The sequence below is a fragment of the Thalassophryne amazonica genome, chromosome 20 (assembly GCF_902500255.1).
Source record: "Thalassophryne amazonica chromosome 20, fThaAma1.1, whole genome shotgun sequence".
In the NCBI taxonomy this organism is placed as follows: Eukaryota; Metazoa; Chordata; class Actinopteri; order Batrachoidiformes; family Batrachoididae; genus Thalassophryne; species Thalassophryne amazonica.
The window spans coordinates 60,844,859-60,866,919 of NC_047122.1; the positions used below are offsets into that span (position 1 = coordinate 60,844,859).

A 22,061-nucleotide genomic window follows, 5' to 3' on the forward strand; every position below is an offset into this window, starting at 1 on the left:
TTCAGTAACGGATATCAACATGTGCAATAAACAATACAGTCTGTTTGCATATCTAAAACTATCCTACCTCTATAAGCATTAAGCACCTTTTTTGTCGTCCTGTGAAGCTGTTCGTTGTTTTTTGTGTTTCGCTGTTTGAAAAGTGCCACCAGAATTTCATTGCAGAAATGCAATTACTATAAACATCTATATTCTTAATGTCATCAATATAAAGTATTACATTCATCCACTAGGATACAAACGTTTGCATGCAACTTGACACTAGGTGTTTAGTTCATCACAATTTAATGTTACAGTTTTCCACAAACGGCTGCAAAACTGCAGGCAGACTTGGGAAGAAGTTGAGCACCAGAATTTAAAAAAGATTGCTGGAGCGGCTTGTCATCTCTTACATTTTGTCTTCCTCCTTTGAGAGTGTGTGAGTGTTGTCGTGCACACTGTATTAGGGACCAGCCTGGTTGGCCTGCAGTCCACACATGAGCCTGATTATGACTCAGTATTGCATTACTGACATTCCTCCATAGCTCTTTCTTTATTTCTCTCCCCCTCTTTTGCTTCTTGTCCTCAGCTCTCTCCCCTGCCTTCCCTCCCTGTACACTCCTTCAGGCCAGGCAGATATTGCTGAGCAACAGACCTCCCCTACCAAATCACCCCTCCCCTCTCCCAGCCTTCCCTCGGTAAAGCCCAAACGCCCGACACGTGATCGGCTTGGCTTCAGTTTGAATCGAGCCTGCGATTTCTTTTTCGAGTCCTTCTATTCAACCTCACCGCTGCCGGTGTTTGTTACACGTGTTGCTCTGGTCCTAACACTCTCCCCTAGTATTTCACATACAGCCAAAGAGGAGAAGGGAGGGAGGGACAAAGGCTAGAAAGTGAAACTGCAATCCAGCTTAAAAGAAATGTCAGTGGATGTCTCGGAATATGAGGCACACTCCACGGGGACGGGAGAGCGGTTTTGGGGGATTGGCCTTGCGTCGTACTTTCGTGCAATGAGCTCGTGCTCTCAAGTTGTGGGCGTGTTTGTACTTTACAACAGAGAGGTTGGGAGGGGTGGCGGAGGGAGGGTACTTTCAGTGTGACGCCATCTGTAAAACAAGCTGGTAGTTGTGGAAACGGCTTATTTTTTTTGTTTGTTTTTGGGATCTGGGGGACTTGAACGCCACCTTGAAGGTGAGGGTGTGAATTACGTGACAGGTAGCAGCTCACATTTAAAAATCCCACACTGGGTTAATCCAGGAGAAGGAGGAGGAGGAGGCTTGTACCACTCCTTGCAGCTCAGCCTTTATGCCGCCCAGCAGAAAAGAAGGGGCAGGCTGTCTCTCTCTCTCTCTCATCCTTCTTCTGTCACTCTGTTCCTCCTCCCCTTGTGTCTTACCTCTCCTGCGTCCTCTTTGCCAGTCCGTCCCTCCCTCTCTCTTTCTTCCTTCCCTCCCTCCCTCTCGCCCTCGGTCTCCCTGTGTCACTGGAGAGCGTCTCAGTGAGAAAATGCCATCCTGCTCTCCAGACTGTTGCCTCTTTCAGGCGGTGGAGGTAAGAGACTCCTGCATTCACATCTTGTCCTTGTGTGAGTTGTGTGTTTGCCTGTAGCATTGACGACCAGTGCATCCCACCCCTTTCCTCTGCATTTGAAAAACTTTCTTCAAGCAGAACTCTTGCGACATGAGAATACTTTTTGAAACGGGGGGCGTGTGGAGGAGAGGGAGTCTGTTAGCGGTGACGTTGTTTCTCCTTCCATCAGAGGCTCTCTTTGCGTCGCTGTGTTGTTGCTTCTTGTGTTTTGTGTCACTTCCAAGCCATGGTTGGTGCCGTTTTGCTGTCTTATGTTGGTACGGTTCTCTGTGCCATTAAACGACTTAATTTTTTTCGGGCTACCCCACCCTCACCCCATCGCCAGCTTCTTCTTTCATGTCATTTTCATCACTTGCTTCCCAGCGGCTTTGTGTGAAGTGCAGGGCAGCTGTATTTTCAGTAGATTCCCTGCTTTGGACAGAAGATGTAAAGTGCAGTCCGTGGGCGTGTGAGAATGCACATAGCGCCACGCACTCGTACGACAGGACACATGGGAATCATGATCTAAGCTGTTTGTGTAGCTTGTGTGCACTTCCTGGTGCTTGTTTGCTTACATTTACATTCGCATTTGCATATTATGCAGCGTTTGAGGCCGAGATTACCGCGGCGTGTTTGAGAATCGGCACATTCGTGGTGTGAATCAGCGGCTCTCACGCTGAAAAAAAAGGCAAAATGACATAGTTTTGCTTTGGGCACTTGGGTGAAATTGTAAAATGTCACAACAAAAGACGACACTTTACCTTTGAACTATAGCTGCTTGCGCTCCTCTGCGGTGACATTTTTTCAAAATGCATATTGTGTAAATGCAGCGTAAAGTTTTGCATGAACACGTGGAGTTTCTGCTTTTCTTTTTGCAGATATTTAGAGAGAATGAGTGCACATCCCACACCCGGGTGTGCGTGTGACTTTGGTTGTCTGCTAAATAGTTGAAGGCTACGCGACGTCGTCCTTCTTAGAGGGTTTCTCTTGTTAGAGGGAAGAGAACAATCCGGGGCTGAAGGCGTTGACAAAGCACTTAGTCATGGAGGTAAATTGGACTTTTAGTGCCCACTTTTTTCCCCCACCTCCTTTGGATTTGTCTCGTAGAAGCAGTTTGATGCCTCTCGCCATCCGACTGTTTCCTTCTTTAATCCGTCCACTGAAAAACGGTTTGTGTCTTTGTTTCTGGTGTGTGCTTTCAGATAGTGAAGGTGTGGAGCGAGGATGGGGCGGGTAAAGTGGTGGAGATCCCAGCAGACATGACCGCCAGAGATGTCTGTCAGCTCCTGGTCTACAAGAGCCACTGTCTGGATGATAACTGCTGGACGCTGGTGGAGCATCACCCCATCCTCGGACTCGGTAAGGACTCATGTTTGTTGTATTTAGGCCTGACTTTGGTGCTGTGTTTGTTTTCATTGGCAGATATAGTCGTAGACCAAACTGTGTGTCTCGGAGTACGGTTTAGACATTCTGGGCTTGTTCATCGAGTAACTGTGCAGATACACATCTATGAAAAATGGAACACACTAAAATACACCTTAAAAGTAATACGCAGCTTCTGTTCCTGTGCAAGCTCTTAGTTTTTGAACAAACCAGACACGCGAGTGAATTTAATCGTTCAATGACATCAACCATCTATCTGATTTCAGTGATATTTCTGAAAAGAACGTAATTTTTGGTGGAGCCTTTAACTTCAAAGACAATATCTCTTTGTCAAATATGAATGTGTTTGTCTAGTTTGTTGTGCTGAGGGTCACAGTGGGGTTGGAGCCTATGTCAGCAGCGCATATTAGGCAAGAAGCGGAGTACGAACATTAGGCAGTTAGACGGCCGTGAACATCATGACGTCATTACACACTGCAAAAACTGTCCTTCTCAAAATGAGCCAAATAATCTGAAATCTAGCCAGATTGTCTTGTATAAAGCAAAACAATCTGCCAATGGGGTAAGAAAAAGTTTACTTGGTTAGAATTCTCAGAACTAGCAAAATGTCTAAATGTCAAAATGTGCCTTATTTTAAGATTAGCCTCTGTCTTAGAATAAGGAAAACAATCTTGTTCTTTTGCTTGGATGAGTTGAAATTTGTTGTCTTTCCTTGTTACTGGTTAAATACAGCTTGATATTAGCTGGAAAAACTTAAGAAAAAGTGAGATACATTTTCCCAAAATAAGACATTTTTTCTTATGTAAAAAAAAAAATGCTTGACAAGATTATTTTTCTATTTAAAGAAAAATGAAGTCAAATTTTCTTTAAACGAGTCTTTTTTGTTAACTTTCTTAGATATCAGTTTTTGCAGTGCAAATGGCTAAAAACGAGTTACCGCGATGGTTTTACTCTCGTTTCAGCTTGTTGTTTTCATGCCGTGTGTGTGTGTGTGTTTGTCTGTACCTCCTCTTGTACGTTTCCATGTTGTTGGTATTGAACCATGTGTAAATACTTTCTATATGATGTGTTGGATGTTTTTCATGTTTTTGATCACACATTCATCAGCCCTTAAAAACGGCACCATCCCACAGTACCGCCCTCTTTGTGTGTGTGTGTGTGTGTGCGTGTGCGTATGTGTGTGTGTGTGTGTGTGTCATTCATTTGCAGGCGTTTTTACTTTTTTGACGTCTGCCTTTGTCCTCAGTGAGCTTTTCCTGATCTGGAGTTGTATTTTTGGAGTGAAAACATCACTTTGTGCATTGCTGCGTGATCTGTGGGTAATTTGTTTTTTTGGCGGGGGGTGGAATGTGAGGTGAATCGAGGGAGCGAGAGAAAAAGAAAAAAGTGGGCCGGGGGGTGTTGGCCCGAGAGGCCTGGACTGAGCATCATACCAGTGCAGCGAGGAGCCAATCGCACACCTCCATAAGACGAGCCCCTAGCTGTGTCAGCCAATCAGACTGTCCCGACCACAACGCAGGAAATTCCCCTGCTTCCAGCCCGTGCATGTACGTGCACATGTTCACATGCACATATAGAAAGTAACTGTGAGCACGTTCAGTTTGTGTGGTTGGTTGGTTTCTTTTCTGCCTTTTTCTTTGCTTATGCCTTTCTGTGCTCTCAGCAGTCGGCTATATGACATCATCTTCCTGCAAACCCTCCCCAGCCGTGCCTCCTCCTCCTTCTTTTCCTCCTCCTCCTTTCCATCTTTTTTCACATCTCCCTGCCTCACAGTACTTCTTTTTACAGCCCCTCCTCATTTAACATCTCGTTCATCGGTTTTTTTTAGTAACATCCTTTTTTTTAAATTCATTTATTTTTTATTTATTTTATGCTCTATTGTGTATAATGACTGCATCTTGCAAGTGCTGGAATATAAAGCTGTGAGTTACTTTTGACCTCCACTTTGTGACTATATTTGGGCCCACCACATGGTATTTGTAGCCCCTCCCCTCAATATTCTTAATACATTTGTCAGTTATCCATTTTTAGTCCTTTGGATTATTCCCCAGTCTGCCATGCATTATGTGCCGTCCAGGCATTTTCTCAAAAACTGTTCAATGAAATTCCCTGAAATTTGGTGGGGCCATTCCTTGGAGCCTCAACTGGTTATGGAAGTTTGGACTTATGGATTGAGTCTTCATGGCTCTCCAGGGCCTCCCAGAAGGGCAACAATGGCAGTTTTCAAACCGTTCAATAGATAGAAACCGAATGATCCGCACAACCACAGCACTCCAATACAAAAAAAAAAGTTTTATTTCATAAGACATAACGTTTTGGGCAACCTGCTCTTTGCTGTGGTTGTGTGGATCATTCAGTTTCTATCTTTGGTATAATTTTTCTTGGTCCAGCATGCCTTTTTATGTGTTTTGGATGTGCGTGTCTTCACTGCAAAACTGTTCAATAACCTTTTCTGCAATTTTGCATAAAGATTTTTTATTTTTTTGCCTCCAGACAGAAAAAATTCCATTGTCTTTGAATCGTGGAAGTGGCGAAGTGCAACACCAACACCTGCTCAAAGCTTAACTTGACTGAATTATTCTAAGAGCCACCTCGAGCCACCCAAAAAGGGCAAAAAAAAAAAAAAAAAAAAAAAAAAGCAATTTGTCACACTGATTTAATACAGAAAATCTCTGTTGAATTTGTCTGACATTTGGTATATACAATCTTTGGGGGACCCACTTTGCTTGTATGTTGCCAAAATTACACTTTCTTTCACCAAAGTACTTCAGGGTTTCTTGACCTTCTGTAGAGTCAACTTCCATATATCAGTTATCCTTACCCTAACCTTAACCTTTCTTTTTAAAAATTATTCCACTGTACAATAATCAGATAAATGGGTAAAAGAGATTATGAAGCATGAATAAACATATTGTATTGCTTGTGGCTTAATGGCATTTTTTAACACCAGTGGGTACTTTTATCTTAGAGTGGGTCCAAATGTCATAATATTTATACCCACCAGGTTACCCATCATATGGGGGTCGCCGGGGGTCAAATATCATATGACACCTGGGCCTGGTTTCATAAAGTGGTCTAATGTTGTTTAAATGGTAAATAAATGGACTGCATTTATATAGTGCTTTTCCATCTGCATCATACGCTCAAAGCGCTTTACAATTATGCCTCACATTCACCTCAATGTCAGGGTGCTGCCATACAATGCGCTCACTACACACCAGGAGCAATAGGGGATTAAAGGCCTTGCCCAAGGGCCCTTAGTGATTTTCCAGTGAGGCTGGGATTTGACTAATCTGATTGGCTGTTGCTGTCTGCTTCCCAGCATCCCTCGCACAATTCAGGGGAAGTCCCCATGTGATATATGAGGTTGCTATGGTAACTATAATAGAGCGTATGGGTCCCAAATGTAGTTCAAGGTCGTCTGTTCTTTTGAATTTTTCCCTTCAGGGGAAACAATTGTGACTTTTTTCCAGACATCACGAATTTTGATCGTATTGCCAATGTCATATTATGAATCTCTTATTTAAAGACTAATAAATAAAATTATAATGGTGCCAAATAAATTTTTTTTATGACTTAAATCTTAAAAATAACCCCCAAAGGTTGTACACTTTTAAGTCACACTTTATTATGATGATAAGTCAGTATTGTAGAGAGCTATGATGGCTTTTGCTGCTTTCCAACAAAACATAAAAAAATAAAATAAAAATACAAATCTGTTTTAATGGCATTTTAACAACAACAAAAAAAAATTGTGGTCACTTTTTCTTGAAGCAGTTTTAGTGCTTTTTTAGTGTTTTCCTTGTTTATGTATAAAAACTGTTCAGACTGTGACTCTAATTTTCTTCTACATTTGTCTTCATTTTAAAAAAGTCCAGGCAAACCTTAAAAATTCCTCTTTATGGAATCCTCAAAATGAAATAAATAAAACATTTATATGATTTAATTTGAAGAATCGTGCTGACAGTGTGTGTCTGGTCTGCAGAGAGATGTGTGGAGGACCACGAGCTGGTGATTCAAGTTCAAGCCTCCATGAGCAGTGACAGTAAATTCCTCTTCAGGAAGAACTATGCCAAATATGAATTCTTCAGGAGCCCCCTGGTGAGTCTCTTGCATCCCTGAATGGACCTTTCTGTGACTGCTTCAGCTTAGCACGCACCCTCAGCCACTCACAGCTGGGATCGGCCTGTTTGTCCTGCGTCGGTATTTTTGGGAGTGCAGCTGGAATTTCATGCTGACAGTCTGAATTTTTTACACGTTTTTCCATCTGAAAATGTCACATATTCCGTACAAAATATTTTTGATATTGTGAATGCAATAACTGTAAATTATGTCCACCAGAGGGTGTTTCTTCTTATTTCCATGAATAAATTGAGCCCAGTGTTGAGTTTAACACAGAACACGTGGCTCGCGTTTGGGACACGAACCCGTGTCAGCTGTTTGTTTGCACATTTTGCTGATGTAGCTGCACTGTAGCGTGCTGGGGCATGCGGCGACATTGCTGTCGTGGTGATTTAGGGGTGTGGCAGAGCCAGTAGGTGACCTCAGCGCTGTGGTAATGAGCGCAGTAAAACACCAGAGTGCTGGCCGCGGCCTGTCAATCACACTAAGAGTAGCGCTGCTGGCTAAAGGGGATTACATCAGCGGGTGAGATCATACTGCATCGACTCCCAAGCTGGAGTGCCCTCTCTCTTTCTCTCCCTCTCCCTCCCTCTCCCACCACTTTGTCTCTGAGTCCAGTCCACAGATAGAAAAAAGTGTGTTCTGCTCAGAGGAATACGACCCCACCCTGCGCTGGTGCACATGCTGAGTGGTTTCTTGTACCTCTGTCTTTGTCCTGTAGATGATTGTTTGTCTTTCTCTTTGTGTGTGTGTGTGTTTTCTCTATTCAGAACTTTTTTCCAGAGCAGATGGTGGCTTGGTGTCAGGAGTCTGATGGTTCAATCCCTCAGTCCCAGCTTTTACAGGTGAGCCGATGACTTGGTCACGCTAAAGTCTGCACATACGAGTACTTCATTAATTGTCTAACCTCAAACCCAAATTAAAACTAATCCTAATCTTTATCCTAAAGCAGCTCTTACACTTGGCCCATTTCGTCTCACAGTTCTCCCAAGTGGCGACTCTGCATGGGGTCATGAATGGGGCTTCTCCCCATGGCTTGGCTAAGTCAGGACGGGTCGGTTGAACCTGTACTTGTTTTGAACCTTTTCAAAATTTTTGGGGGCTCAGTCAGAGTCCCTACTGCCACAACTTGACTCACGATCATTTCGGGGTGGACTGGTGGTTTTCTAGAGACCTCGGAACAATGCGACCCCGGGACCAGCGATCTTGGAACCACTACGACCTTGGACCCGCGACACAAAACTTATGAAAAATGGTGAAAATCTCCTGTTCCACCAACATTCCCCCCAACCCCTGTTTTAATGTCATTTCGAGCACTGAACGACATGTACTCTTCAACCTGTCTTAAAGTCCGCTGCAGATAACATGCTGTGCCTTGTAGCGGTTCTGACAATGTGGTGTCTCTGAGAGCGTATCTGTACCGCCATTACAGAGGTTGTTTGGTTCTGAGGTCTCCATTTACTGACTGGTGCAGAAAAGACCAAATCTCTGTGTTACAAGATAAAACAACTAAAAAGGCATATAAAAGTAAGATAAGACATCATGGGAATATGACGAAAGATTAAAAATCCAACAAGTCTAAAAGTCCTGGCATTTGCTTAAAAGAAAGGTCTTAAGTCCTTTAAAGCTCTCAGTGGTCTGTGGGGTCCTCAGATGGTCAGTGAGAGCATTCCATCGATGAGGGGCGCAGCACAGAAGCCCCGATCACCCACGGTGCTGAGCGTACTCCTGAGGCGGAGAAGGTGATTTGAGTGTGTAGAGTGGAGGGAGCATGTTGATGTTAGTGGGAAGAGTAGTTTGTTCAAGTAGACAGGGGCATTGCAATGGATTTGTTGGTGAGTAAGGAGAGAGACCTTGTCATCTTACTTTGGAAAAGAAAAGGTGATTGTCTGAACTGTAACAACTTCAGAGGTATTACAGTGTTCTCTGTGCCAGGAAAAGTCCTTGCAAGGATTATTCTTTGGATTCAGTCCCAATTGCTTGTCGCTCAGTAACAGGAGAAGTCTGGCTCCACTGACTGTAGCCGAGCTTTGGGAGTACTCTTTGGATGCAAGCGCAAATATTGGCAGTGCTTTTTCTGCAGCTTATGTTGATTTATCACAGAGCATTTGGTTTCGTTGACCCTGTTGTAACAAGATGTTGGACATCATAGATGGCCTAATACACAGGTACTCTGAGTGGGCTGCAAAGTGGGGGCAGAATCTTTGTTTTCCTCTGAGTGAATTCCAACATTAAACTGTGATGTTTTCTGGATCCTACCCTGTTCAGCGCTTGCAGGAACTGTGTGTTGAGACAGGTTGTGGAAAACAGTGACTTTGGCACCTTTGCCAGTGACAAAATTTTACTAAGCATGACTTTGCAGATGATGCTGTGGTCTTTGTGTAATCATTGGGTACCCTGATTGCACACTTGAGAAGCTGAGTGAGTAGTTGAAGTGTCTGGATATCTGACTGTTCTGAATCGAGACTAAGGTCCATGGTTTCAATAACGGGATGGACTCGGTCATCAGTGGTGTATCTGTGAAAGTACAGAACTTGTCTCTTGGTTCTTAACCTTTCCGGACACGCCTGAGAAGATGGAATCATGAGGTTTTGTGATGTTGATATCTTTGCAGGAGAATGAAGGGTCCTGGTGCTTCCTGTCTTACTCTGTTATTGTGAGGTTTTGTCCCTAACAAGTGACTTAAGGTGACGACTGGATGTGTTTGATACTACGTCTGTTTGGTGGATCCTTAGTTACCGCTGGAATGACTTAGTGGGAATTGAAGGGTTACTTGGGGATTTTCAGATGAACAGTATCTCCTGTGTTGTGAGGGAACATTCACTATGACATTCTGGCCGTAGGGGCATTTCTCTGCGTATGACCCAACATGTAGGTGCCTCAGTGTTGAGTACCCCAGCAAATGGAAAAGGCCAAGAGGACAACCAAGTCTCACCTACATAACAGATGGGTGACAGCTTGTCTCCCTGAGTGATTGCCATCCAGGACCAGCGACACACGCCACCAGTGCATGTTCCCAGCCTTGACTTGCATGAAAATGTTTTTATTTGTTTTGTTGGTGACGGCGGCGGCAAAGTTTGAACATCAGCAGTTTCAGGATGAAGGCTGACCCACACTGTTAGACTGAATTCCTTTTATTATAAAGCAATTCCTGGAAGTGATGAGTGAATAATCAGTTAATTAGTTACAAAAGAACCAGCAGACAGAGCAGGGTGAAAGCATTCCCTCCTTAATAATGTAAAACAAACACAATAACCAGATGTTTTATTGTTCCTCAATTGTTTCTCTACACATATTACATTATATTTTCAGTGCAGTAAAAGCAGAAACCCTCCTGTTTGTGTTGCGTTGAATGGACCTGACTCTTAACGTGAGATGCTGCTGCTATGTATCGTTTCTCAGAACTTTCTGAACTCCAGCAGCTGTCCAGAAATCCAGGGCTATCTGTACATGAAGGAGCCTGGAAGAAAGTCCTGGAAGAAGCTCTACATGTTCCTACGACGCTCTGGTCTCTACTACTCGACTAAAGGAACATCCAAGGTACAGGAAGAGTGCTGTACAGAGTCTAAAAGTGGGAAAGCTGTCATTAAGGGACTCCTTATGGGACTTGGGGGTTCTCCTAGGGGTGCCACGTAAAAATTGGTGGAGCATTGGTCACAACCACTGCAAACAGCTCAGCTCATTATCACTCCCGGTTCTGGTCTGTTTTTTCTCCGGTCCAATAAAATCACTCAGTGCTTGCTACAAAAAAGAAAACAAAGCATTCAGCATTTGCCCTTAAAATTCTTAATTTTGTAAATTTGGAATGACGTTGACAGAACAAAGAAAAATAGATCTCTTGGAATTTTTTCTTCAGGGTTAGGGAGAATAATTTGTTTTTAATTAACAACAACAAAGTTTTTAGCGCTCTGTGATGCTTCATTTCCCCTGTCTCTTCTTGAACAGGAACCTCGACATCTGCAGCTGTTGTCTGATCTGGAGGACAGTAACATCTTCACCATCATCACCAGCAGAAAACTGCACAACGCCCCCACAGAATACCAGTTCTGCATCAAGGTGACACACGTGTGCACGCACGCACGCACGCACACACACACAAAAAACAACACATTTCATCCAGAACTGAAAATTGTCTAAGAAATTTACACAAATCATTCACAAATTGAGCTTTTTCTTTCTTTCTTTAAAAAAAAGGGATATTTTTTAAGTAGCCCCATAATCACAGTTTCCCTCTTCAGTTTATTTACACCCAGAAAATTTGTGTTGCATCAGACTTGATCATTTTAATTTCAGATGTTAAGAATTCTTAAGCTACAATTACATTAAACAAAATTAGTCAACATATTTATTGGACTTGGTGACAAGTTGAAAGAAATGGCGGCTCAAAGAATATCCTGTACAGTAACAATAGTCTGAGAATTTTTAGTCTTATACACTTACTAATGTATTGCCCGTGGGGATCTATGGGCTCGAGATTGGGTAGTGTTAATAGAATAGGTAGCTGACATTTTTGAAGGGTGGTAATAAATTATGCAAAGTTTCAATAATTTTGGAATGGTGTGTGAGTCCAGAATGTAAATATCAATGTCCATTATTCACTGTTGTTATGTGATATCTGTAATTTCTCCAAAAATATTAGTCCTGTCAACATTCCGTTGTGGTGGTGTTCATCCTTGACCCAAAATACATAAGCATACCAAATGGCAAATGTCAGCTCTCCCCAGTGTGTCCGTGATTGAAGTCATACGCATGTATACGTGCACAGAGAGGCTGCTTGGCTTTTAATCTATAGATTTGTGGCCTGAACCATCTCTCTTAGTTTATGAACAAACGTTTGCTTGCTGACTGATAGGGCTGCCACGACTAGTCAGCTAGTCACGACTACATCGACTATTGAAACCATCGACAACTAATTTAGTAGTCGTGAGTCATTTGCTTTGAACCTTGAACCATTGAAGCAGTGCTTCGATCTGCTGCTTCATTGGATCTTTGCTTCGCTCCTCTTCAGAAGCGGGATCTCCGCTGCTTATCCCCTCCCAAAGGCATTAAAATATGTCAGTCATGAGTCACTTTTGTGTGGACTAAAGTGACTAAGTGGGACTCCTGTCTTGTTGTGAGAAAGAAACGAGAATCGTCCTGCTTCCCTTTGCTTCAAATGCTGCGCCGCCGAGTCCAGTTAGAAAGATAGAGTCCGCTCTGAATTAATAACTTCAAAGCGAATTCCAAAGGTTGTAATACAAGCAGTAAACTGCAATTAATCAAAATGTTTTTGTTTTTCCTCCCAAAATGAGATGTGCAGCAGCCCAAGACTGTATGGCTGCAGACCTGCAGACTCCAGCAGCCGCCTGAGTTCAGCTCAGACATATGGAGTGACATTCATGCCATTAATGCCTGAAAGGAAATGCTTTTGACAAAAACTACAAATTTTTTTCTGTCTATGTCCAGAAATCAAGGATCCATCACGTAGAGTTTATTTATGTCCAGAGTTTAAGGATCCAGTGACCAATTTCATATTTATTTACTGTAAGACTCAATAAAATGTTGTTGACATAGAAAACCTGTAAAGCATACTTTTAGTACACAGAAAATTCACAGGAGGTATCGATAAGGGAATCGATAAGGAATCGGATTGATAAGCGGAACTGATAATGGTATCGATATTGATGAAATGCGATAAGCTGCAATTTATGTGTGATCCAACTTTCCGACTAATTGCAAAAAATAATCGTAGACTAGTCGACTGTCAAAATAGTCGTTTGTGGCAGCTCTACTGACTGACCTCCAGCGTCTCTGGTTTCAGTGCACGTGTCCGACACTCTGTGAGGTAAAATGGTCAAATCCTAACCATGCACAGAGATAAAGCACCCAGTCCAGGAAGGTTTTACTGGGCATCTGTGAGGTCCATTCACCGCTGCTTCACTTCACAACTGCACCATCACAATGAGTCAAACTTTGAGGAGGTGCTGTGAAGTTCTTCTTTATCAAAGGGAGTCTAATCAAAACAGATCAATGTGTGATTCTGAAATACTTTGATTTTTTTTTTTTTTAACTTTGTGGTCTTGTTTGCCAGCTGACATAGAATCATCTTTAAAGTGTGGAATTGTTGATTTTGTTTTTCTTCATGTTAATAGAAGAGGTGTTATGAACAAAGTGAAGCCACGTCACGTGTGTGCATGTGAGAGAGAACAAGAAGGTTAAAGTTGCCCAGCAGGGATTCAAACACACAATCGGCACTCTGTCCTGCACTCAGGTCGTTATCTGTGGTGGGTCACCAGCTGATCCGGGATAAGCCCAGTGGGATAAGATGAAGTGTTAGATGGAATTTTGATCATCTGTCCTGTTCGCCCCTCTTAGACACATGCACACACACACACACAGAATGTCAGATGGACGGACACCACTCAACCAACTCCCCCACTTTCTTTCACAGCTAAATTCATGTAAATTCCTTTTCTGCAGGGTTGTGTGGAGGTATCAGTGTGTTATTTGAGTTTTGAGATATAACAACTTTGAAACAATCATAAAAATAACAGTTTTCTTCTTGGATTTAGCACATTTCTCTGTGGAAACAATCTGTCTCTCTCACTGGACAACCACACCTGCTCCTAATCCACCATCAGTCCCGCATCATCCAGCAGGAGACAGATGTGTACGTGATGTTATACAGGCAGAACAAAACTGCTGTTTCAGATGATCTGGTGTATCAAAATTCAGCAGATTTGAAGACTGAGTTTTAATTATAATTTGTAGAGTTACCAAGGTGGTAACATTTACTGCTTTTGAGTTACTATGTTAAACTGGAGGGGATGGACTCATCTATGTCTAGTTATGTTTCTACTGTCTATCAAAGTATCGTTTGTATCCAGCGTATCTATCTGTCTATTCTTGGACTACAAGTCCCATTGGTGTATGAATCGCATTTGTCCAAAAATGCATCCTTAAGAAGAAAAATACTTTAACAACAAAATCACACTAAGTCTATGAGTCACATTTATTTTTGAAATGTGGAAGCAAAATTAACTTAATTGATGTATGATTTAGTTATAATGCAAACACCATGTGAGTGATGCATTCAGTCATCTTCTACTCCAACCAGTGGTCATGTTTGGGGGTGGGGCTGTAGCCTATCCCAGCAGTCATAGAGAATGAGGCTGGTTACACTCTGGACAGGATGGCAGTTTATCACAGGGTGCAGCGTAATTACATGTTAGAAAATTGTAAAATATCATAGACTCGCCTTAGCTGACCTGCTGTTCCTGTTCTTGTTGTCTCACAAGGTTGGAAACCAGCTTAACGGTGCTTTAGCGTGACCTTCTGGTTCAGAGTGTAATTTACAGGACCTCATTGAGTCACAGGAGCAACAGACAGTGCCATCTTGTGGCCACAGAAAATAATGCAGTATTTTTTTGCCATGTATGTCACTTTAAAATATATATTGCAGAAACAACAGTGACTTTTAGTCAGGAAAATACTCTGTCTATTCACTCGTTGCATTTTAGAATACCAATATATTTTTTTAAAAAAAATTCTGTGAAATACAACAGTTTTCATATCAGTTCCACGGTGGTGCTGTGGCTCAGCGGACTTGGATCTTGCAGTGTCACAGATTTGAAGTCTCGCCAGAACAGAAATGCTTAAAACAATAACAGATGCCTTCCATGGTCGTGTTGGCAGAGCGTTCCTCGTTAACTGGGTGTCCCACTGTGCCTGTTGTTTGGTTGTCAGCCGTCGAAGACGAGAAACGACTGTAAGGAGCTGAAGATGCTGTGTGCTGAGGACGAACAGAGCCGGACCTGTTGGATGACGGCATTCAGACTCTTTAAAGTACTCACCGCTTAACTAACTTATAAAAATGCTTGTAGCTGTTCACCAGTTGGAAACGTTGCTTATTTTGTTTTCTGTCCTCACAGTACGGGATAGTCCTGTACCAGAGCTACAACGTCCCCCAGCAGAGGAAGTCCAACATGTCTCATTTCTCATCGCCTGTGGTGAGGTTCTGCTTTTTGAGTTCACCTTCTTACAGCATCACCTTAATGCCCCCCCGGCTGACACCAAACTTGTCCAGATTGAGCCATCAGTTAGCTGGAAACCAGCTCACTTTGTGGCTGGTTTAGTTTGGTTGGAGTTGCCTTGAAGTTCTCAAGAAGAAACTCTGAACCATCACAGGCTGCTGGGCTACGTTTGTTTTTTGCACACAAAGGATATACAGTATGTTCATTAATGTGAATTGTTGTATATAACTTTGTTTGTGCTATATGTTTACATATCTTTTTGAAATTTACAATTTATATTTGCATTGTAAGTTATAAAAATGGTTTGTTAAACATGTTTATGGTTTTCACAGTAAAAAAAACTAACTTTTTTCTGATTTGAATTTTAGATTTTGGAGTGAATTTAGGGTCAGTGTTTTAATGCAGTATGTCAGAATAAAAGAAAAAAACTGTAAAGTCACACAGGTGAGGTTGTGCTGAAAAAAATGACACCAAACAAGGCAAAGCAAACAGTTTTTTAAGGTAAATTATGAAGAAACAAAAAGTAGTCAGAATATACTCTGGACTCCAGAGGGTTAAAAGAGTAATAATTCTAAGTATTGTTTTTGTTTGTTTGTTTGTTTGTTTGTTTGTTTTTTAAGTGAAGATACATGCTTTTAAAGATGCTTTCACCAAATCATGTTTTAATGTTAAGTTATTCCTGAGCAACAGATTTGACATTAAATTGGAATTTGGCAATTGTCATGAGTAAAGAGATCAAACATGACAAACAAGTGACTGATTTGTTAATTTGATGGTTAAAAGTGGCAAAAAGATTAATTTTTTTTCCTCTATGGGACATCCCCTGTGATTACTTTAAAGAAGACCTGCTCAGAGGAGACACCAGGGGCTGTCCCTCCTCTTCATGTGTGGATTGGCTGAAGTGGGTCTCTGTGCAGACAGGATTTGTCATGCCCCAGTGAGTGTGTCTGGCTTGTTTGACCTATAACCCTTGTCACCCCCCCCACCCACGTCTCCCGCTCTGTCTCATCACAGCGGAGTGTGTCTGAGAACTCGCTGGTCGCCATGGACTTCTCTGGAAGGACGGGCCGTGTCATCGACAACCCCGTCGAGGCTCAGAGCGCTGCCCTGGAGGAGGGGCAGACCTGGAGGGTACGAAATGGAGGGAGGTGGGGCGGGGACAGATAACTCTGGACCTGGAAAGACTTGATGGTCCACTGAAACACACCGTTATTTTTCAACATTATTTCAGTTTTATCTTATAAGCAACCTGAAAAAATGAAGGATTTTGAAATTAAATTAAAACAAGTGCTATATGCTGTATTCCTCGTGTGTGTGTGTGTGTGTGTGTGTGTGTGTGTGTGTGTGTGTGTGTGTGTGTGTGTGTGTGTGTGTGTGTGTGTGTGTGTGTGTGTGTGTGTGTGTGTGTGTGTGTGTGTGTGTGTGTGTGTGTGTGTGTGTCAGGAACAGCTGGTTGTACAATCATTTGCAAGATGCAAGTTTATATCAGTCACGTATAATAGAGCAGTGTGTCAGAAACCGAAAAGGTTACCATGCCAACGGCACAAAAACCCCTCCTTCACGGTACACTGTTGCTGCCCCCCAGGTCTCGACCTTTCCCATCTTATGAATAAGCACATTAAAACGGTTGTAACAAAAACTCCCTCAACCCTTTTTTTTTCTTGATAGTCAGTCTGTCTTGTTTTGGATGAAATGAGGTCCAAAGATGATCCGCCAGAAGGCTGATGTGAAGTTGTTGGTTGATCTTCTATTCTGTGATGGTAAATGTTGCTCGTGTGTCCTTCTGTCCACACAGAAACGAAGCCAGCGTATGAATGTTCTGGGCAGTCAGAGTCCTCTGCACCCGTCCTCTCTGAGCTCAGGTACTTCAGACGACTGTCAAGACACTAAAAGCTTTTCAGTTTAGACCTCGTGCACTGCTGCTTATTAACATACCAGTTGAAAGTGTTTGTGGTTCATCCCAGAATGTTTGTACTTTTGGACTTGGTGTCAAAATTTAAAATCTTTTTCAGTCATCCACAGGACACAGGTGTGGTTTCATGGGCGCATCATGAGAGATGAAGCGCACAGAATGATCATACAACAAGGCCAAGTAGACGGGTAAGAAGACCTGAGACAGAAAAATAAACACTGCTGTTGGTCTTTGTCTCTTGACTGGTACTGAGATCGGCTCTGCAGTTTTACTGGTGCATTTCCTGTGGCAATATATTGATGACTTCTGATATGGCAGCTCCAGTCCAATCTTAGTATCTTCTTAATTAACCAGTTAACCAGTGACCTAATCTGATGAGTGGATGTCTTTCGCCTCTTTGGACGTTCCTTGGGTACCACTGGAATGACTTGATGTCAAACGCGGATGAAAAGTATCACTTGTATTGCGAAGGAATGTCAGCTACGACATTTTTGTCATGCGGCGTGTTTCTCTTGGCATGATCCAGCACGCAGGTGTCTCAGTGTTGTGGACACCAGTGGATGGACAAGGCCAAGGGGACGCCCACATTTCACCTGGCCGCAGCTGGTGGGATGAATCCCCTTGGGTGGTTACCATCCATGGCCCAAGTCATGTAGTTGGATGTGGTGTCCACGGCACCACCGTTCTTTCCCAGACCAGAAATTTTCAGAAATTAATTTCATGGTCACACTTTTAGTACTTTTTGGAAATTGTTCAGTTTTCTTTTTTCCTTGCCAGGTTATTTCTTTTGCGGGACAGTCAGAGTAATCCCAAGGCCTTCGTCCTCACCATGTGCCACCATCAGAAGATCAAGCACTTCCAGATCCTGCCGGTCAGTCTGACTCTGCACCAGCATCCTTGAAAATCATCTGAATCAAACTTCTGCAAAAAATGAGTGATGACTTCTTTTGTTTCACACCGTTGGTTGGTGCACTCCTATTTAATTTTTATAAATGGCGAACTCCTCAGTTTGCTCTCTTGCTTTGTCACGGTACAAACCTGTTGTGTGGCACTTTGTCATGGGTGCAAGTCGCTGTGTCAAAAAGCTTTTTTAACATTTGAGCACCCGTCATTGTTTTCTCAACAACAGTACAATAGTAAAAATTAACCTTGATTTTTGCAAATGGTTCCTGCACAGAATAGCATCATAATTATCATGCAATTTTTTATTTTTATTTTTTAAAAATAGTGCAGGTCCAACTGACGCAACATGGCAACAAAACAGCGCGGGCCTTTAAAGTCTTAAGACTGAAGAGTAAAATGTTCATGTTGTGACCCAATAAAATCAGGTGACAATAAAAAATATATAAGGTCGCGACAGGCAGGCCACAAAGCTTGAATTATTAATATTAAACTCGTGTTTGAAAGGACTCGCTGTGTAAACATTATTAGAGTTCGATGCAGACGGATCCACTACCATTTTTATAGCGTTCACAATCTTTAAAGATTATGATTATTACTAAGACCTGTGACTTCATACTGTGACTTTTGATATTCCCCGAAAAGATTTAGTGGCGGTATCGTCCGCCCTTTTGGTTCATTTTCATCTATGTTTAGCAATTTATACAACAAAAACAAAGTTGATTTCCTTCACCCGTCTTTCCTTACACGCCACCTGTCCCTCAATCAAGCATTATGCTGTCGTATTTATATATTAGTGCTGTCAAGCAATAAAAAAATTAATTGAAGTAATTACAAACTTTGCATTTAATTAATTCAGATGAATTACATTTAAGTGCATGTGTAATTTTTTCAAAGTATAAAAAAAAACGCAAGGCACATAGGGTGTACAAATACAGTATTCTCAGTAAATGCAAAAACAATTAATCAATAAACAAACCATATATATATATATATATATATATATATATATATATATATATATATATATATAAATGAATTTATTAAAAAATATTCTTATTAAAAACAATTACAGAAATAGTTTAATATACAGAAATATACTATATCATAAATGTGTACATATATACACATAAATGCAATAATTGCCGTATTTAGTAGTATATGAACCACTAAATAAAAAAGTACAGGAATATTTTTATATTGTTTATTTTAGCACAATAACAACAACAACAATTACAGAAATAGTTTAATGTACAAAAAATATACTGTGCAGTCTACCCAGGCAGCAAATGGATCCGGGCCGGATGTAGTCCAACATCCAGTACCAATCCTGAAAATGGATACGGTCCAGACAGTTTTTGACCCTGGCCCAGATCCGGCACGGCTCCGCTTTATAGTTGTGGAACAGATCCGGACCAGATCTGAACTGGATCCGCAAAAGACCAACCGTTTACAGCCCATATCTGGCACAGATCTGGGACAGATGTGGTCCGCATCACAGCACATGGGGCATAACGATAAGCAATTTTATCTGCACTCGGCAGAAACTATCCTTTAGCGATTATGGGCTGTGAAAACTCCACGGATCATGGGGTGGGGAGGGTTTAGCATGTACTCTGTAATCGTGATCGTCACTGAGGTTTTTTTTAAATGCCTATCACAAAGCGATTTGTTTCTTTATGACAATCAAGTTTTATAAGTCCACGGACACTGATCTGTGCGTTACAGATAGAAATCAGTTTCCTTGGATCCACGGAACTTACCCCTGTAAAACTTGTTCCTGCCACGGTGCTGTGATGCAGTCCACATCTGTCCCAGATCCGTGCCAGATATGGGCTGTAAACGGTTGGTCTTTTGTGGATCCATTTCAGATCTGGTCCGGATCTGTTCCAAAACTGTAAAGTGGAGCCATGCCGGATCTGGGCCAGGGTGCAAAAATTGTCTGGACCGGATCTGTTTTCAGGATTGGTACCAGATGTTGGACTACATCCGGCCCGGATCTAATTGCTGTCTGGGTATGAGCTTTGCAAAAATGGTGCATCATGAACTACCCATAGATAGGTGCGGCAAGCTTGTGACCTCATATTTAAGAAGACTTGAGGCTGTAATTCCTGCCAAAGATGCATCAACAAAGTATTGAGCAAAGGATGTGAATACTTCCATACATGTGATTTCTTTTTTTTAATTAATTTACAAAAAAAAAAAAAAAAAACTTTTTCCAAGTTGTCATTATGAGGTGTTGTGAGTAGATTTCTGAGGAGAAAAAAATGATTTACTCCATTTTGTAATAAGTGCTGTGAATACTTTCTGGATGCACATAATTGCAGTATTTAACAGTATATGAACCATTACATAAAAAAGCACAGGAATATGTTTTTATTGTTTGTTGTTTTAGCGCAGTAAAGGTGCATTGATGTTGAGATAGTTGCCGTCGTCTGCAGTCTCTTGCTCGCTGTGTTAGCCTAGACTGTAATCAGGGTCCCTGTCGACTGTCATGTGATGACTCTCCCTGCTTCTCTCTTCCACTCGCTCTTGCATGAAGTGTGAGGAAGACGGTCAAGTGTTCTTCAGCCTGGACGACGGCGCGACCAAGTTCACTGACCTGATCCACCTGGTGGAGTTTTACCAGCTGAACAGAGGAGTTCTGCCCTGTAAGCTCAAACACCCGTGCACCGCGGTGGCCTTGTGACACTCCACCATCACACACATCCACCCCTGTCACGCACCTCACACCCCGAGGTCCCTCACCCCTCGTTCGCCCCTCCCTCACCACTACAACGAGACTGAGGAGATAGAAAAACTGAGTCCAGATTTTGGGGATATGGAAAAGCCTGGACGTTGTTGACATATTGAGGTCGGCTGTCTCCAGCGTGCTGAGGTTTTCGCCGCCGAGTGGCTTTATTGGATGTTGGGACTCTCTCTGACAGTCCAAATGTTTCCACAGTGTCCCAACTCCTGTGTTCTTCAGTTTTGCTTCCTGTTCGACTCGATTCCTTTTTATGAAAAATTGCACATAGTCAGCAGGAGTTCTGGGAGGGTAAGTCCCTCCCTTGGAACCCTTCCGTCCTCAGCCTTCACCCTTCCCCTCCTCCAGGCCTGATAAGCTGTGGTGCCCGCCCCACCTTTGCCCCCCCTTGCCATGGTGGTGGCTCAGGTGGGCGGGGCGCGCCACCCTCTGACTTTCTCATCGATTATCAGGGATGGACGGGATACTCTCTGGGTCTTATCACACCCGATCCAGGAGATTTCTCAACCTGTGCAGTCCAGTCTGGATAAGCTGGCACCCCTCTGAGCAGACTTGATGTGGCCTCAGTGATCTCTGGTGCACCCCTGTCCCACCGTCGTCCCGCCTGTCCTCCTCCACTGGAGCGCAGAGAAAAGTCGGAGGGAAAAGACAAGTAGCTAAATGGTGAGATAAGCAAAGCGGCCGTGAGGGTTTGCTGAAAGGACAGAGGAATGTTGATGAGGAAGGCTGGAACGAGCCTCTCGTTAGAGTTGATTACTTGATGTCATTTTAATGCTGTTTTTTACTGTTGATTCAATGCAGAACTTGTGTTGCACTCCCGGGCGGACAGACTACAGCTGGTCTATCCAGACAAAGGAAGCCGCCTGCTCTCTGTCATCCTCTTCTTCCTCCTGCTACCCCCCACCCACCCAAAAAAGACAAACATCTAAGGAGCAAGCGTAAAAAATGTTCTCCAGTTCTGATTGGATGAAAGTCATGTGGTAGCAGGAGCGTCTGGTGGCTCACGGCTGGTGATACAGTGCCTTTCAAAAAGGTTTGGGAACATCCAGCACCGCGTGCACAACTGACTGAAGTCAGATTGATGGAGACCAGATAGCGTTCGTTCCAGTGCAGACTAAACAACGGTTGGTAATATATTAGTGCCCACCTAACGGCTGTTGCATCCACTGGCAAATGGACAATATAAAAAAAAGGGAAGATCAGGGAACTCTGATACAGAAAGTGGAAATCTGGAGCATGTTCCCAACTCAAAAGGTCTGACAGGAATCATACAGGTAAATAAAATCCTGTCTGAATCGCTGTATCCCATAGGAAAATGAAATCCTGTAGGAATCACTGTATCTCATAGGAAAATGAAATCCTGTAGGAATCACCGTATCCCCTAGGAAAATGAAATCATGTCAGAATCACTGTATCCCCAAGGAAAATGAAATCCTGT

The 22,061-nt window shown here is 42.6% G+C and overlaps 1 protein-coding gene across 3 annotated transcripts in view; it reads left to right on the forward strand.

Annotated features, from left to right (window-relative positions):
• The window catches only part of LOC117501584 (growth factor receptor-bound protein 10-like), a 98,227-nt gene extending 76,166 nt beyond the window's left edge, over positions 1 to 22,061 (forward strand). Inside the window, exons 1-13 of one of the 3 annotated variants that reach the window (XM_034160496.1) lie at positions 1,035 to 1,530; positions 2,751 to 2,907; positions 6,917 to 7,032; positions 7,824 to 7,898; positions 10,456 to 10,593; positions 10,999 to 11,109; positions 14,779 to 14,877; positions 14,964 to 15,041; positions 16,080 to 16,196; positions 16,861 to 16,927; positions 17,078 to 17,165; positions 17,755 to 17,848; positions 20,420 to 22,061. In XM_034160496.1, coding sequence (XP_034016387.1) covers positions 1,285 to 1,530; positions 2,751 to 2,907; positions 6,917 to 7,032; positions 7,824 to 7,898; positions 10,456 to 10,593; positions 10,999 to 11,109; positions 14,779 to 14,877; positions 14,964 to 15,041; positions 16,080 to 16,196; positions 16,861 to 16,927; positions 17,078 to 17,165; positions 17,755 to 17,848; positions 20,420 to 20,566 — 1,533 coding nt within the window. In that variant the 5' untranslated portion in view covers positions 1,035 to 1,284 and the 3' untranslated portion in view covers positions 20,567 to 22,061. Of the gene's footprint in view, positions 1 to 1,034; positions 1,531 to 2,496; positions 2,597 to 2,750; positions 2,908 to 6,916; positions 7,033 to 7,823; positions 7,899 to 10,455; positions 10,594 to 10,998; positions 11,110 to 14,778; positions 14,878 to 14,963; positions 15,042 to 16,079; positions 16,197 to 16,860; positions 16,928 to 17,077; positions 17,166 to 17,754; positions 17,849 to 20,419 lie in introns of those variants that run through there. The other 2 variants (XM_034160497.1, XM_034160495.1) reach the window with 2 other exon arrangements.